The sequence below is a fragment of the Theropithecus gelada genome, chromosome 6, assembly GCF_003255815.1.
Source record: "Theropithecus gelada isolate Dixy chromosome 6, Tgel_1.0, whole genome shotgun sequence".
Taxonomy (NCBI): Eukaryota; Metazoa; Chordata; class Mammalia; order Primates; family Cercopithecidae; genus Theropithecus; species Theropithecus gelada.
Genome location: NC_037673.1, coordinates 1,072,001 through 1,087,998, shown reverse-complemented (window position 1 = coordinate 1,087,998; position 15,998 = coordinate 1,072,001). Strand labels below are relative to the sequence as shown.

Here is a 15,998-nt window from a genome sequence, read left to right as displayed (position 1 = left end):
CACAACCGCACCACAGGCCGCTCTGAACAATACAAAAAGCTGAGTAGGTGCCGAGCCAGGGGAATGCATTCCCACCTCCAAGCCCAGCACCTGTGATCCGGACTGCTGCCAATACCTGCTACTTTTGGGGACTTGGGAGGAGGAGAACACATTTTACAGAACTCAAGGAGAGATCGCCTATGGGCCTCACTGATTATTTTAGAGCCCTCCATTTCAAACAGACTCTGAGGAACCTGCACCTTTTTTTAGGGTACGAGAGTGCCGCCATTTCCATTGTAGTAATTCAGAATTCTCTTAAAACCCCACTCTGAATTACCAGGAGCTGTGTTCATCACGTCAGGGCCATTGGGGGGTCTACCACCATCAGCAAAACCCCCACCAAGGAACATGGGAGGGAGCAGCAGCCTCGGACTCCTGGGCCTGGGCGGGTGCCCCGTGCAGCACCACTCGGGGAGTGGAGTTAGTCACGAGCAGAGGGACCCTGGCGGTGCCTCCTCCCGGCTGGTTTTCCAATCCCGTAGTGGGTCCTAGGAGGCAGTGCTGGAAGCACGTTCTCCCCTGCCCGCTGCGAGGACAGCGGCACCCCAGGGTGGCAGAGCGCACACATCCTTCCCTGACCTTGGTTTTCCTCTGGGATGGGGCTGGCCTCTGTGTCATTCAGGGTTCTGAGATGAATGACACATGTGCAGTGCTGGCCTGGAGAGAGGTGCCACCCAGGACAGGCCATCAGGAGAGGCTGGGGATGGCCCCAGGTGTGGCTGGCGGAGGTGGGTGGTTCTCCCAGCCAGGGCTCCTGTGAGCTTCATGGGCAGCCTCTCAGTTAGGCTTGTCCTTCTTTCCTGTGGATAGCCTGAGACTCTCCTGTTCCCAAATGGTGATGCCTAGGTTTGCCAAGGGGAACTTGAGCGGCTCTCAAATAGGACTGGAGAGGCACCGATTTCTCATCACCTGAGCACAGACAGCACGGCCAGGGCAGCTGTGGGAGTGAGGGCGCCCCCCGCTTCACTCTGCTTCATGTTACGGTGCTTCACAGACAGTTGATTCATGTTTGTGGCAACCCTGTGTTGAGCTTATCAGCACCATTTTCCAGCACCGTGAGCTCACTTTGGCGCCTCTGGGTCACATTTCAGTAATTCTCACACCATGAGCTCACGTCGTGTCTCCGCATCACATGTTGGTAATTCTCACAGTGTTTCAAACTTTTTCACGGTTCTCGTGTGATGGCAGTCTGTGATCGGTGACCGTTGGAGTGACTGTTGCCATTGTTTCAGAACACCCCTATGAGAGTGAAGCTCATCGATACATGTGTGACTGCCCCAGCAACAGGCCATTCCCCTGTCTCACTGCCTCTCCTCAGCCCTCCTCTCCCATGAGCCATCGGCGGCTATTCCGGTGGGGCAGTGGGAACTGGCCGCCATGGGGCTGGGCTGACGGGGGTGCTGCCCTCCTTGCAGGGCCTTGGGCGTCTCCGTAACGGACTACACGTTCGAGGACTGCCAGCTGGCCCTGGCGGAAGGACAGCTCCGTCTCCCTGCTGACACTTGCCTTTTAGAATTTGCCAGGCTCGTGCGGGGCCTCGGGTGAGTACCTGGTTCTCCTTACCTGAGCGTTAGCTAGAACCCGTGCTGCCAAGGCCGGCGGGGGATCCCTGGGGTTGCAGGGCGGGGAGCTAAGGAAGTAATTATTAATGATGTTTATTCTGGCGTTTGCTTGGCTTTTTTCAAACATCAACTTCAGCCTACATAGTGTCTTTAAATCCCTTAGTGCCTGGCACCAGCTGTCTGTGTGGGTGGCGCCCCAGGAGGGCCACCCTGTGTCCTGCGAGACCCGCCCTGGGGAAGGGAACGGGTCTCAGGGGCACAGGCACCTGGCTTGACACTTGGACAGAACACATCTCACACCTTCCAGTTAGGAGAGGAGAATGCCTTTTCTTGAAAACTAACTTGCTGCTACTTCTGTAAATAATTCTAATATTTTGATGCGTCTGACAACTAAATCTAGTGTTAGCGTGCGCCATTTTATTGAGAAAGAAAGCTTTCCCTCTCTTTTTGTCTAGGCTAAAACCGGAAAAACTTGAAAAAGATCTGGACAAATACTCAGAAAGTGCCAGGAAGAAGGGAGGAGAGAAGATGGGTATTGCGGAGTTTGCGGCCTCCCTGGAAGTCCCTGTTTCTGACTTGCTGGAAGACATGTTTTCACTGTTCGACGAGGTAGGGGCTGTCGCCTGAGGAGCGGGGTCTCCGCAAAACCTCCTGCTTTTTGAAGTATAGATTGTTCTCATTCTAATAGAAATATATTTTCACACGAATTTGAAAGCAGAGACGGGAAACCACCCCTCACTACCCCACCCTGTCATCGTGAGGGTGTTTCCTCCCGTGCTTTTAAATACATGTACACATTAGACGTTTAAATTGCCCTTTACTGATGAACGTGCCTGTGCTTTGGGGTTTTTTTTAGTCTGATTATGGATTCTAACAATATCAAACGGTGACGCCCAGCCTGGGGTCTCCAAAGGGACCCCCTGCAGGGCCCCTGCTCACCAGAGCTGCTCTTCGCAGCGTCACAATTTCTAGTAATGCGCCCGTCCTCTATGATGGGCTTGGAGGCCCCCCGCCAGCCTGTGGGTGTGGGAGGGCTTCCTCCTGGCGCAGCCGCCCACTCCCCTCCGCCCTCCACACGTCATCCCCAGGTCCTTGTCGTAACTGATGAGGCATCCATGGTCATGCCAGCTGGGCCTGAACATGTGGGCAGCCTTGGGGTTTTTGGACGGTGCGAGGCGGTATGCAGGGGTGGGACAGGCTGCCACGGCGAGCCACAGGTCGGCCAATCCTGGTCTTTTCTGGGTGTCAGTGTCACAGCATGGACACTTACGCTGTGGTCCTAGAGGAGCCGGTGACACGCCAGGTATGTGTAGAGGGCTCCGTCAGCCTTGACTGTCCCGCTACAGCGTCGTGGGATTCCCCGTGTGACAGTGCGATATGTGCTTTGCAGCAACACGGAGCAGCTGTAGTGCCGCCCTGGGTGGAGCCCGCGCAGGCAGGAGGCCTCTCTGGCCAGAGAGCAGGTGAGGAGCACCCAGGGCAGGGGGACTCTGGCCAGAGAGCAGGTGAGGAGCACCCAGGGCAGGGGGACTCTGGCCAGAGAGCAGGAGGTGAGGAGCACCCAGAGGCAAAGGAAGGACTCCCTGGTTGGAGAGAGCAGGAGAAGATGAGCACCCAGGACGGGAAGGAGGCCGCCCCGCGCGTGTGCAGAGCATGAACCAAGGATCACAGTGCGTGGCTCGGGGCGTTCTCCCACACGCACCACGGGGCCCCAGCCACGGGCCTCTGCTACGGGGCAGCTGGAAATGGCGTCTCGGATGCGAGGCCTGCCTGGTGTCCATGCAGCTGCGGCTGCGTTTGCACCCAGGGCTTTACCACAGTGTTGGAATTGAAATGCGAAATAGTGAATGCTGGTTTCACAGGCAGCATTCCGAGGTCACTTATGACACTGTGCGGTTAATTTTTTATTTTCTGCAATTTCAAATGCGCATGATCTTACGAGGTAGGAATATTCTCCGTTTATACCCAGGACCTCAGCCTGAGACCTTCCCGGAGCCAGGGACTTGTAGTCATTTCCACCTGCCAGATACCCAAGCCCCAGTCCCGGTGCCCATGCCTTGCAAGGGGTGTGGCGTAGCGCAGAGAAAGCTGTCAGTTCCCTCAGAAGACCCTCAGGGACCTGTGTGCGCCTCACCCCTAGCACCTACGGCCTGTGTTTGACACAAGCATAGAGGGGCAACTGCTGGTCAAAGTCCTCCCTCTGCTCCTGGGTGCTCCTCACCCCCGGCTCTCTGACCAGGGCGTCCTCCCTCTGCCCCTGAGTGCTCCTCACCTCACCTCCTCTTGCTCTGACCAGAGTCCTCCCTCTGCTCTTGGGTGCTCCTCACCTGCTGTCTGGCCAGAGAGTCCTCCCCCTATCCTGGGTGCTCATCACCTCCTGCTCTCTGACCAGAGCATCCTCCCTCTGCCCCAGGTGCTCCTCACCTCCTCTCTGACCAGAGCGTCCTCCCTCTGCCCCAGGTGCTCCTCATGTCCTGCTCTCTGGCCAGAGTCCTCCCCCTGTCCTGGGTACTCCTCACCTCCTGCTCTCTGGCCAGAGTCCTCCCCCTGTCCTGGGTACTCCTCACCTCCTGCTCTCTGGCCAGAGTCCTCCCTCTGTCCTGGGTACTCCTCACCTCCTGCTCTCTGGCCAAAATCCTTCGCCTGTCCTGGTGCTTCTCATCTTCTCTTGCTCTCTCCAACAAGGGAGTCCTTCCTTTGCCTCTGGGTGCTCCTCACCTGCTCTTGGCCATAGTCCTCCCCCTATCCTGGGTGCTCCCCACCTTGTTTTCTCCAACCTGAGAGTCCTCCCTCTATCCCTGGATTCTCCTCCTGCTCCTCCTGCTGTCCTCCTGGAACCTCCTCCTGCTCTATGACCAGGGAGTCCTCCCTACACTCCTGGTTGCCCTTCATCTCCTGCTCTCTGAACAGAGTCCTCCCCCTGTCCAGGGTGCTCCTCACCTCCTCCAGCCCTGACCTGGGAGGTTCTTTCCTGTGGCCTGGGCACACCCTGCAGCCACCTGCAGATCGTCCCCATCATCATCAAAAGTGCAGACCCTGTCAGCCCTGACCTGTGCCTCTTACCACCCTGCTCACTCACAGCATGTCCCTGGAGATGCTGGGTGTGAGGAGTTGCTGCGAATGGTCAGCGCGGGGCCGACTGGCTTCCACAGCTGGCCCGGGCTGCGCGTTTAGCTCCACCTCACAGCTCCGGGTTCACCTTCTTTCTGCAGGATGGATGGGTTGCCATAAACAGACTAAATTCCTAGAGCCCAGAAGCAGCCTTGGTGCTTGTGGGGTTTTCTCAAATGCAAGTCTCGGCAGGTGGCAGGCACTGCATTGCGTGTGCTTTGCTGAGGTGCTTCCTGTGGCAGCCTTGTGAACTCTGGGAATTCATTGTAATGGCCCCAAAAAGTGTACGCAGCACAGTGACCTTGGAGAACCCACTTGGTGGAATGTCCTTCCAAGATTCCCTTTTCACGTGGGCAGACGTTCCCGAGTGAGAGCGGGACTGGCCCTTAATTAACACCAGGAGCCGTGGGAAGCCCTGGCATTTCTCCAGTGCCACAGGCGGCGGCCGAGCTGTGGCTGAGAGCGTCTCTCTCCACAGAGCGGCAGCGGCCAGGTGGACCTGCGAGAGTGCGTGGTTGCCCTGTCTGTCGTCTGCCGGCCGGCCCGGACCCTGGACACCATCCAGCTGGCTTTCAAGGTGAGTGCACAGTTCACATGGATTTGACTGGGGGTAGGTCGGAACAGTCACGTCAGCACCACTGTTCATTTCTCTAGTTCCTTATAATATCAGTTAATTGATCATTTGCCCAACTGCTATTTTTACATAAGCTTTTTATGCTAGCTGTTGTTTGTAAAATGCCCAAAAAAACTCCCAGATTTATTTCTTGCTGGAATTAGCAATCCACACTCATCAGAAAGGCATGGGTGAGGTTCTTCCTGGGTCCTGGGGCACCTGGGTGGGGCTGGTGGTGTCACACCCCATCACACACTGCAGGGCACCTAACACAGGGGCCACACGCCTCGCCCTCTCTCCCCCTCGGACTGTGGACTGGTGAAGAAAGCATGGCTTAGGAGCTGCCCGCCTCGGCTCACCCCAGGGGCTACATGTCAGAGCCCAGTCATTCACCACTGGCGGAGTCTGGGGTCCCAGCCCAGCTGCAGACTCCTGGGAAGCCCTTAGGACTCGCCTCACTGCAGGGGGTGGGGGAAGGGAGTCGCTGCTCCCTGGGGGCTGAGTGGGGTCTGGGTCAGGCCTGGAGGGCGGGAGGCTAAGTAACCCCGAGGGTTTGGCCTGGCCTATGCTGAGGCTCCAGCAGCACCAATGTGGATTTCATCTGGGATAGAGCGGGGCCGGCTTTTCCTGTACAGAGGCACAGTTTTACCAAGGTTCTCACAGGGTGTGACTCACATCAGCCAGACTCTCGAGGGCCTGATGTGTGAGTCAGGAAGCTGCTTGTCTCTCACTGCTCCAAGAACTCCCTTCTCTCGCTTCTGACGCCAGCACACCCTCTCCATAGCAACACTGGGGAATGTCCCCACATGCAAAGGTGGCTTGTGGGGGTCACCCCAGGCAGGATGAACTGGATGACCTCCACATTTGGCGGCCCTGTGTAAGAAAGCCCGGCCTCCCCGCCTCCTCCAGGCCTAGGCAGCCTGCGTCCCAGGGCCCCTGGTCTCAGCCAGGCCCTGTGGCCTCACGGCCCCCGCTGGCCCTGCTTTTACCGTGCCCTGGTTTTTTGTTTTTTTTAATTTTTTTGAGACGGAGTCTCACTCTGTTGTCCAGGCTGGAGTGCAGTGGTACAGTCTTGGCTCACTGCAACCAACCTCTGCCTCCCAGGTTCAAGCGATCCTCGTGCCTCAGCCTCCCAAGAAGCTGGGATTACAGGCTCATGCCATGACACCCGGCTAATTTTTGTAATTTTAGAAGAGACAGGGTTTCACCATGTTGGCCGGGCTGGTCTCAAACTCCTGGCCTCAAGTGATCCGCCCACCTTGGCCTCCCAAAGTGCTGGGATTACAGGCATGAGCCACCGCCCCCCGTTCTGCTGGCCCCACCAGCCCCTGCTCTAAAGCTACAAGTATAATCTGGAACTGAATGATAGCAGTGGTGGGGGTGGCATTGCCTTGTTTCTCAAACAGTGGGCTGTGGAGCCCGACCGTCCCCCCGCAGAGGCCCCGCCTGCAGGTGGGCAGGGTAACTGGCTGTGGTAGGGTTGAGGACGCCTGCCGGGGAGGACAGTGTGCACGGAGTCCCTGCTTGGGGTGGCTGGGAGGTCTTTCTCAGGTGAACCAGGCGATGGGTGAGGCCCAGGCTGCCCTACAGTGACCCCTAGGGGCAGGATGGGTGATCCCGTCTCACAGGCTTCCAGGCCGGCTGATGTGGCCGCGTCTGCGTCCCGGCGAGGACGCCTGGGTCCCGCCTCACCTCCACACTCAGCAGCTCTGCCCTGATAGGAGATGCCCTGGCATTCTTCAGCTTACCTGCCTTCCTCCCACCTTCTTGCGGGCTGCCTCCCCGTGTCCCTTTCTGCAGCCTATACCTTCCATGGCGTCATTTCCTGATGTCATGGCCACTGTGCTTTTCTGCTGCCCTGGGACCCTGGCACATTCTAGGGGGGCTGCGTGTAGCAGGAAGGGCTTCCACGGAGCAGTCTCGTGTGAGAGAGCATGGCAGCTGCACCAGCGTGCTGCCCTTGGGACATACAGATGCAGGACGCTGCCTCCCAGGCTGACTGTGGCCACAGAACTCCTAGCACCTAGGACCCCAGAGGCACATGCCAGTGCTCCACTTTCCAGATGTGCAACGCACAGACGTGCTTCATATGCCTTGGGGCCCCTTGTTTTTGTTCTTTTTCATTATTATTACTGTGTAAACCCTTAAGATGTCCTGCTAAAAATTGCAGTGGCTCAGAGAATGGACAGTGAGAACCTGAAGTCTGTGGCCTGTAGTAGCCTCGGTCCTACCTCTGCATTTCCCGTGCGGCATCTACACCAGGCTGAAGGATGAAAGTCCGCACCTGCAATTCTCATGTCCAAACGGACACCGGTGTCAGGTCGTCCCCTCTGAAGCAGCCTTGCAGCCACTGGGGGGCAGGAGGCACTGCTCTCTGGGGGCTTGAGTGGGATCCGGGTTGGTCGAGGAGCTGGAGGCCATGGCCCTGAGGGTTTGACCCGGCCTGTGCTGAGGCTCTAGCAGCACCAACGTGGATTTTGTCTGCAGATGTTTGATTCAGGAAATCTAAAAGCAGGAGAGAAACGTAGTCCACAGAAGACAGGGTGGCCGCGTCCACCAGCGCTGTGGGATGAGGCCCAGGGGAGGAGGGTGGAGGGTGAGGATGGGGCCCCCAGAGCCTGCGGCAGTAGGCTGCGGGAGTAGAGGCAGAGCCTCGGGAAGAGGGTGTGATCCCTGGGACAGCTTGCCAGGCCAGCGGGCCGGAGGCGTCAGCGTTTCTTCCCTGAGCACCACGAGGAGGAGCCGGGTGAGGTGAACGCGCAGCCCTTCCTTGAAGAGAGGGCAACGCCCCTCACGTGCAGCCGGCTTCTCGGAGCGTGGAGTGAACGCTCACAAGATCACAGCGCACTGGAGCAGGAGAAGGGGAGGAGGGGCTCGGAGTCAGGGCGACGGCCCTGTCGGGAGTCCCAGGAACCAGAGGGCGGCGGGGGATGGTGCATCCCCAGGTAGAGGACTGGGGGCAGGAACCAGGTAGAAGAGCTGGCCCATCTGAAGGGGCAGGGAGGGGTCCGAGGGAGCCCAGGGGGTGGAGCGGAAGGACACCGCGGCGTCAGGATCTGAGACGAAGGTGCTGCCACAGAGCCCGTGGGCCAGGCTCGAGCCTCAAGGGCTGGGGCAGGACCCTGCACCCCACAGGGAGCTGAAGTGTTTCCGAGGAGACAGAGGGACGGGCAGGCCCTGAACAAGGGGTCTGGGGGATCCCCAGGTCACAGGGTCCGTATGAAGCCAGGAGGGGAGCACCGTGGAGCTGTGGGGTGCGGGTGGCAGGTGCCTCGCCCCTGGTCCCTGCACAGAGAGGGCGGGAGCCTCCGCCTCCACAGTTGGAGCAGGAGGAAGAGAGAAGCCCTCACGTGTGAGGCTCAGGAGAGAGCCCAGTCCTGGTTTCCGCTCTGCCCGGGGCCCTCCCAGGTCATTCTCATTTCTGCTCTTGATCTGCCCTGTCGATTTCTAACCATCGGGGCTTTTTAAATGTTATTACTGATGCTTGTGAACACCTCCGCTGTAGCCTGCACTTACGCAGGCAGAGGGCCGTGGGGAGACTCTGGAGCCCAGGCTTGCGCCGCGGTCGCCCATGGCCCAGGCAGGTCCCTTCTGCGGCCTCCCAATGACAGCCACAGGTGCGGGTTGCTTTGCTGAGCTATCACGGGTGGGGTGGGCAGCGTCTGAGTCCTTGCCCGAGAAGCATCTGCTGTGTGTCCACAAGGCACCTGGAGGGGCCAGATCCAAGGCACAGGGCCCTGCTGCATGGCTCCACACGGAAGCTCAAGTCCCCCGTGTCCAGCCGCCAACCCTGCAGGTGCCCAGCAGTTCTGAGAAAGCAGGGCAGGGCCTCTGGCGTGTCCCTGGACAGCGGGGCCTGGTGGGCAGGGGAGGAGGCCGCAAGGTGACACCCAGCTTGCCTTGCAGATGTATGGAGCGCAGGAGGATGGCAGCGTCGGCGAAGGTGACCTGTCCTGCATCCTCAAGACGGCCCTGGGGGTGGCGGAGCTCACCGTGACCGACCTGTTCCGAGCCATTGACCAAGAGGAGAAGGGGAAGATCACATTCGGTGAGCCGGCAGGAGTGGGGTCGTGCTCGCGGCCCCTGGGCAGGGGCCAGGCAGTGTGGGGCGAGTCTCTGTGGGAGTCCAGGACGGGAGTGGAGTCCTTGCCATGCCTCCATTCACCAGGCTGCCCTGTGTATCACAGAAACCCCTGAGAAGGAAGGTTCTGGAGACCCGGCAAAATTCGTAGGGAGCTTTCCAATCTGATTTGTTTTGGTGATTTATACAACCAAACTCCAAGCCCAGTTCCGAAGCTCTGAGCCTTCCGTGGCCTCAGGCTGGGATCCAGGTGCCTGGAGGTGGGGGATACCCGCACCAGCCTTCGAGGCCACTGGCTGTGGCCTTTGTCACTGCCGGCCGGGGAGGGGTCTGTCAGGAGAGACGAGGAGGGGCACCGCAGACCACCGTGCCGCCCAGGGCGACTTCCTCCCGAGAAAACTCACCTGTCTGGACATCTGATGAAGTGACTGGTAACACCGCTGTTTCCAGAGCACGAGCTGTCGGTGTCTGGGAAATGGCGGTTGATATTTTTAAATTGCTGTGCAAAATCCGCAAACCCGAGCCCGGGGCGCCTCCCACTCCTGCAGTGTGAATGAGCCACGCTGCATCCACCCGGGGCTCCGAGGGCTGCAGGCTCTGGCCTCGCTCCTCACGGTGGATGCCGCAATCCCTACCTTGAAGTGTGGCCTCAGAGCAAATGAGAAGACACACGAGAGCGCTGCGTGCACAGCGTCTGCGTGGGGTCCGGAGGCGGAAGTGCAGATGTGCGCACTTGTTTCAGTATTGGAAGCGCGTATGTGTGTTTAGTTACCGTGTGTGTGCACACGTGTGCGTGCTTTTAGTATTGAAAGTGTGCATGTGTGTTTAGTTACCATGTGTGCACACGTGTGTGCGCACATGTGCACGCTTGTTTCAGTATTGAAAGTGTGCATGTTTAGTTTTTGTGTGTGCGTGCATGTGTGTGCATGTTTCCATTTTGAAAGCATGCATGTGTGTTTAGTTACCGTGTCTGTGTGCTTGTGCTTTTGTGTGTGTGTGCATGTGTGTTTACTGTGCGTGTGTGCGTGCGCTTGTTTTCTGTATGTGCGCATGCATGTGTGTTTAGTTACCATGTGTGCACTTTTGTGTGTGTGCATCCATGTATGTTTAGTTACTGTGTGTGTGCATGTGCTTGTTTTGTGTGTGTGCATGCGTGTTTAGTTACCACGTGTGCATGTGCGCTTGTTTTGTGTGTGCGTGTGTTTAGTTACCGTGTGTGCGTGTGCTTGTTGTGTGTGCGCACGTGTGTTCAGTTACCGTGTCTGTGCGTGTGCTTTGTGTGCGCACATGTGTTTACTGTGTCTGTGTGTGCTTGTGTGTGTGCGCATGTGTGTTTAGTTACTGTGTGTGTGCATGCGCTTGTTTTGTGTGTGTGTGCATGCATGTGTGTTTAGTTACCGTGTGTGCATGTGCTTGTGTGTGTGTACCTGTGTTTAGTTACTGTGTGCGTGCACTTTTGTGTCTGTGTGTGCGCACGTGTATTTAGTTACTGTGTGTGTGCATGTGCTTTTGTGTGTGCGCATGTGTGTTTAGTTACCCTGTGGGTGCATGCACTTGTTTTTTGTGTGTGTGCACACGTGTGTTTAGTTACCGTATGTGTGCTTGTTTTGTGTGTGTAGGGGTGCATGTGTGTTTAGTTACCGTGTGTGCTCGCGTGCTTGTTTCAGCATGGAAAGCGCACGTGTGTTTAGTTACTGTGTGTGTGTGCACATGTGCGTGCATTTCTGTGTGTGTGTGCTCATGTGTGCGTTTGTTTCCATTTTGAAAGCGCACGTGTGTTTAGTGTGTGTGCGTGCGCTTGTTTTGTGTGTGTGCACGCATGTGTGTTTAGTTACCGTGTGTTTGCATGTGCACATGCGCGCGCTTGTTTCAGTTTTGAAAGCACACAACGCCCCTTTGTGTGTTTGGGCTCTTTGATGTTTGTAGCGGGCACCGAGCAGCAGCAGACAATTTCTGGTAACAGCCATCTCTGGATTCCTCGCCGGGTGGCCAGGGTTCTGAGTGTTTCCGGAGCTGCCTAGCATGACCAGCCCCCTGCACCATCTTTCCAGCCCCGCCAGAAGCCTCCACGGGGCCATCGGTAGGAGCCGAGGGCGCTCACCCGAGAACCAGGCACAGAGTGGCCAGGAAGTGCAGTCCGAGGCTCTGTGAGGACGGCCCCCTGCCTGCCGGTTCCTCCGGTGTGGGCGAGGGCAACCCCTCAGAGTGCCAGATCCCTACCCAGACACTTGGTCATGTCCCTGAGCCAGCTCCTCTGGTTACAGTGCCTCAGAAGCGCTAAGTCCCCAGGATGTATCTGTCGAATCCAAAACCAGAAGCTTTCTATAGGTTTTCCCAAAGCAGGAGTAGCTAGGAGGACACTCAGCCTGCCCCCGTGGTCAGGGTGACTTCGTGCACTGCAAAGAAAGTAAGCGCAAGTTCCTGTCTCCACCCTGAAAGCATCCATTTCACAGACGATTCTAACGCTCCCCAAAGGGCGCGAGCGGGACACCCACCAGGGCCCTGGGAAAAGAGCCTCCACATCCTAGACATTTGCGGCTCCCCATTCCATAACCACAGGTGCCTTTGTCTTTCCAGGTGACTTCCACAGGTTTGCAGAAATGTACCCTGACTTCGCGGAGGAATACCTGTACCCGGATCAGACACATTTCGAAAGCTGTGCAGAGACCCCGCCTGCGCAGATCCCAAACGGCTTCTGTGCCGATTTCAGCCCGGAAAACTCGGACGCTGGGCGGAAGCCCGTTCGCAAGAAGCTGGATTAGGACCGAGGGTTGCGGAGAGACGCGGCCCCTCCCGCGTGGCCATCACCGCCATGAGCCTCTTTGCGAGTGACCTCTGGGCTCCGCTCCTCACTCCTGCTGTCCAGGCACTGTCTTCAGCCCGAGTTCCAAGGGCTTCGGGGGCTGTTTGTGTCTTGTTCCTTTGTGAAGAGTCTCTGTTGCAGAACCGGCGCGTACTGTGCGAGAATCCGAGGGCGCGCACGTGGATCCCTCGCCTGGCTTGGACCCCGTGGGGTCAGGTTCCCTGCTGGGCGGGGGGCACCGGTGCCGCCCCGTGTTCTCCCACGGGGTCCTGATTTCGAGTCTCTGTCACAGCCTCTTGCAGCGGCAGCGTGCACCGGGCGGGCCTCCGTGCACACTCAGCACACGCCTACCACACGGAGCGTGCGCCTGCGTGTCGCTCTGGCACGAAACCTCCGTCTGCCTCTGTGGTTCCACAGCCTGGCAGAGCTGTCGCCTGAGTTTTCAGTGTTTCTACCTGTGTGCTGGAGCTCATGAGTATTTTATAAACTCCATTTAGGTACTTCAGGAAACATGCAGCATTTTTTTAAAAATGAAAATTGTTTTTCTACTTCATTTTTCCTTTTAGGGTCAAAGGATATTTATTTATAGGCCTTTTTTTTTTTTTAATATAGAATCTGAGGCTGTTTGGGCTTTGACTTAAATTTCCATCAGGCCTCTCTCCAGCAGGTAATCCCTCTCCTTCCGTTGGGTCCCCTGGGGAGGTGTGAACTCAAGGATCTAGCCCCAAAACACTTTTTCTGCTTTTCTTAATCCTTTTCCAGTCCTCTCTTTTTTTATAAACGTTGGCAGTTTGGTGTTTTTGTTTCGGCATAACGTAATCCACTTCACTGTAGCCTAAACTCCAATCCGAAGTTGAATATTGTTCAAATGAGCAGGGCCCAAGCTGGAAGCTCAAGGCAGCCGCCACCATGCCGCTCCTCCCTTGCTCTCAGGCCGGGTCCCTGCTGGAAGCGGCTGCATCTTCCTCTCAGCCCTGGTTTCCATGGTGACTGGCATGACACAGCCGCCTGAGTGTGGCTGACCTTCCTGCAGAGAGGGGAGCTGCAGTCTTTTGCTTGTGGAAGGAGACGCTGGGCCATGCGGTGCAGAGGGTGACGAGGATGTCTGGTGACAGCTGCGCGGACACCACTCCTCTTTGCAGCACTGCCTCCCGGCGCCAGGGTCGCGGGCATATCCCACTGAGAGCAGGGGTCCTGCCCCATCTTAGAGTCAAAGGCAGAGGGACTTCCAGGCCCTGGGAAGGGGGTATTTTGGTGTCACCTGAAGTCCCCATGACGTCACCTTGTTTCATTTTTTATGACATAATTAGAAACCCATCCTTCAAGCACAATCATCATCACAGACTTTAGTTTGCTTCCTAAAGCAAAGGCTCGGGTTTATTTGAAAATTTTTTTTGATTTCTGAAATGAATTGATTTTTATATTTGGGGCATCTCTATAGAAAGTGACCACCAAGGCCAGTAAGTACAGGAAAAACGTTTACTAACTTCCTCAGAGATTCGTGATACGCGTTTCTCCACTGACAGACATTTAAAAACAAACAACCTTCAGCTCCGTTTCAATCAATCACCTCGACTTGTTTCTAGCATGGACACTGCCAGCAGGACAGACAGGGACGGAGTAAACCGAAGTCAATTTCAGGGCTCTCGGCGTGTTGGACACAGAAGAAATTCTAGTGCAGCCTTTGGTAGCTAACAGTCATTGATTTTATAATTGGAGAATGCGTAAAGATTCATGTTTCAAGGAGAAGAGCCTGCAAATGGCCAATGAAGGAGGTAAATAAACTAAGATATTCCGAGGGAAGGGACCCAGGCCGTCTCCCTTCCCGCAGGTCTGCAGATGAAGGGTTTTTTTTTTAATGAAATGCCACTGTGCATTTTCAGAAAAAAATCTCTGATAAACAGACTTTGAATGGATGTTTGTTCCTCCTGATTCTCTCTTCTCTTTGTGGTGACTTAGAGTTGGCGGGTATTCAGAACTGTGAATGTACATAGCATTGAGTTAAATCCCTCGTGTGTGCGACGGGACGCAGTGGGCCCCCTGGTGGCCTGGGAGCCAGACCCACGGGCAGGTGGGGCATGGGCCCTGGCCTGCAGGGACCTGCTGAGGTGTGAGGGCAGAGGGAGGGTCACCACGAAGGAACTTGGGATTTTCAATGGAATAAATAAAACATAAAGTATTCTATACTTGGGAGTGATGTTGTTTTGTGTGGTTTTTTATTAGAAAGACAACAACAGGCTTTGTGAGAGGACAGCCAATCCAGATGAGATTTTCTTAGTGTGGTTCTAGCATGTTTGGAAAACACAAGAATTGAAATTCTATAGAAAAAGCTGTCTTGGTGGCAAAGGGATGCTCTGGAGTGTTTTGGTATTTTGTGGATGGTAGCAGACATTTTACAGAGTCTGCCTGCCTGGTGGGTTGACTTACGTAATTTCTCAGTTGTAAGCACGTGCACCTTAAGCATGTTTTGTCAAGAAAAGAGGAAAATGGATCTGGCATTTAGTCCTACTGAATCAGTAAAAGGTTTGGAACTAGAGGTAAAAGACAGAGTTCACCTGTTACACTCCCCAAAACTGCATGTGAAGAATCAAGATTGTGTCTCCACCAGCATCAAGTATGGAAGAAAACTTAAGGAGCAAAGCCTGCAAACGGCCAATCTGCAGGCCTTTCTCCTTTTTAATACTTTGAAAAACTAAGTTTCAAAGTTCACCATCCACCACCACTCATTTCCCGTGTACAATTATGGGGGATACTGAGAGGGTGAAAAAGGAATCGTTCTGTTGTTCAGGAAGGTAAGTCTCAGACGTGGGCTACCAGTGAGCTGTGCAGTCTGACCTCACTCAGAGAATATGCACCAAAATGACATTATTTCAAGCAATAGCAGTTTTTACTTCTTCATGCTTGTATGCATTTGCCATTTTTAATAAATGAATACTGCCTTTGAAATTGATTAAATATGTCCAAGTTTTTAAGTAAAGCAAGGGTTAAAACAAAGACTAGCTCTGCACGTCTCACTTCAGTGCTGGACGGGGCAGCCGCTGCTAAGATGCAGCTGGCGTGAGACCGAGGAGGAGGAGTGTCTGGCTCCAGGCGCAGGCTGTGGGCAGGGTGGCCGTGCCTGGCGTGTGCACACAGGGAGGTGCACAGCAGGGTAACTCGTGTGGTTGGGGGCACACGTGTTTGTCGTCGGACATGCTCTGCTTCTGTGTGTTCAGTTCTCCACTCAGCATTGGAGCCAGGAGAAATGAAGGTGGGGCCCTCAGGAAAAGCGAACCCACCCCTGGTGTTCACGCAAGAGTTGACACAGCTGCACCTGCCGTGCCGGAGACTCCATCAGAACCAGGGCAGAGAGAATGGGCTCGTCTTCCCGGCCAGCTGCTGCTGCTGCCGTGTGCTGATCCTAACCAGAAGCTGGCTGGGAGGAGAGGCCCCCTCGGCCATGAAGCAGAGCTTGGGATGTGGGAAGTGGGGCTGAGGGCAAACGGGGTAGTGAAGGACCAGCACTGCCCACACACAGCTGTTCTGTGTCCACAGATAAGCCACACACTCGGACATGTCCCGACACAGTGCTGTACTCACACCACCCAACACAGGTGCTTTTACCTTCCCCAGAAACAGTAAAGACCCAGGAGTCTTCCTCACCATCTCGGGGGGATGCTGGCTGGTACAGCCGCAAACCCGTCTGGATATTCTCTGACACGAAAATCTAAGTTTCCAAGTTCACCATCTGCCGCCACTAATATTCCCTGTGTAAAATAGTGGGGATACTGAGAAGTGGAAAAAGGAGCA

At 55.8% G+C, this 15,998-nt stretch overlaps 1 protein-coding gene across 1 annotated transcript in view; it reads left to right on the top strand.

Annotated features, from left to right (window-relative positions):
- LPCAT1 (lysophosphatidylcholine acyltransferase 1) overlaps positions 1–14,402 on the top strand; it is a 62,220-nt gene extending 47,818 nt beyond the window's left edge. The window contains exons 10-14 of the mRNA XM_025387630.1: positions 1,455–1,580; positions 2,057–2,210; positions 5,191–5,289; positions 9,232–9,373; positions 11,984–14,402. Of these exons, the coding sequence (XP_025243415.1) occupies positions 1,455–1,580; positions 2,057–2,210; positions 5,191–5,289; positions 9,232–9,373; positions 11,984–12,168 (706 nt within the window). The 3' untranslated portion in view covers positions 12,169–14,402. The remainder of the gene's footprint in view (positions 1–1,454; positions 1,581–2,056; positions 2,211–5,190; positions 5,290–9,231; positions 9,374–11,983) is intronic.
- The last annotated feature ends 1,596 nt before the right edge of the window (positions 14,403–15,998 follow it).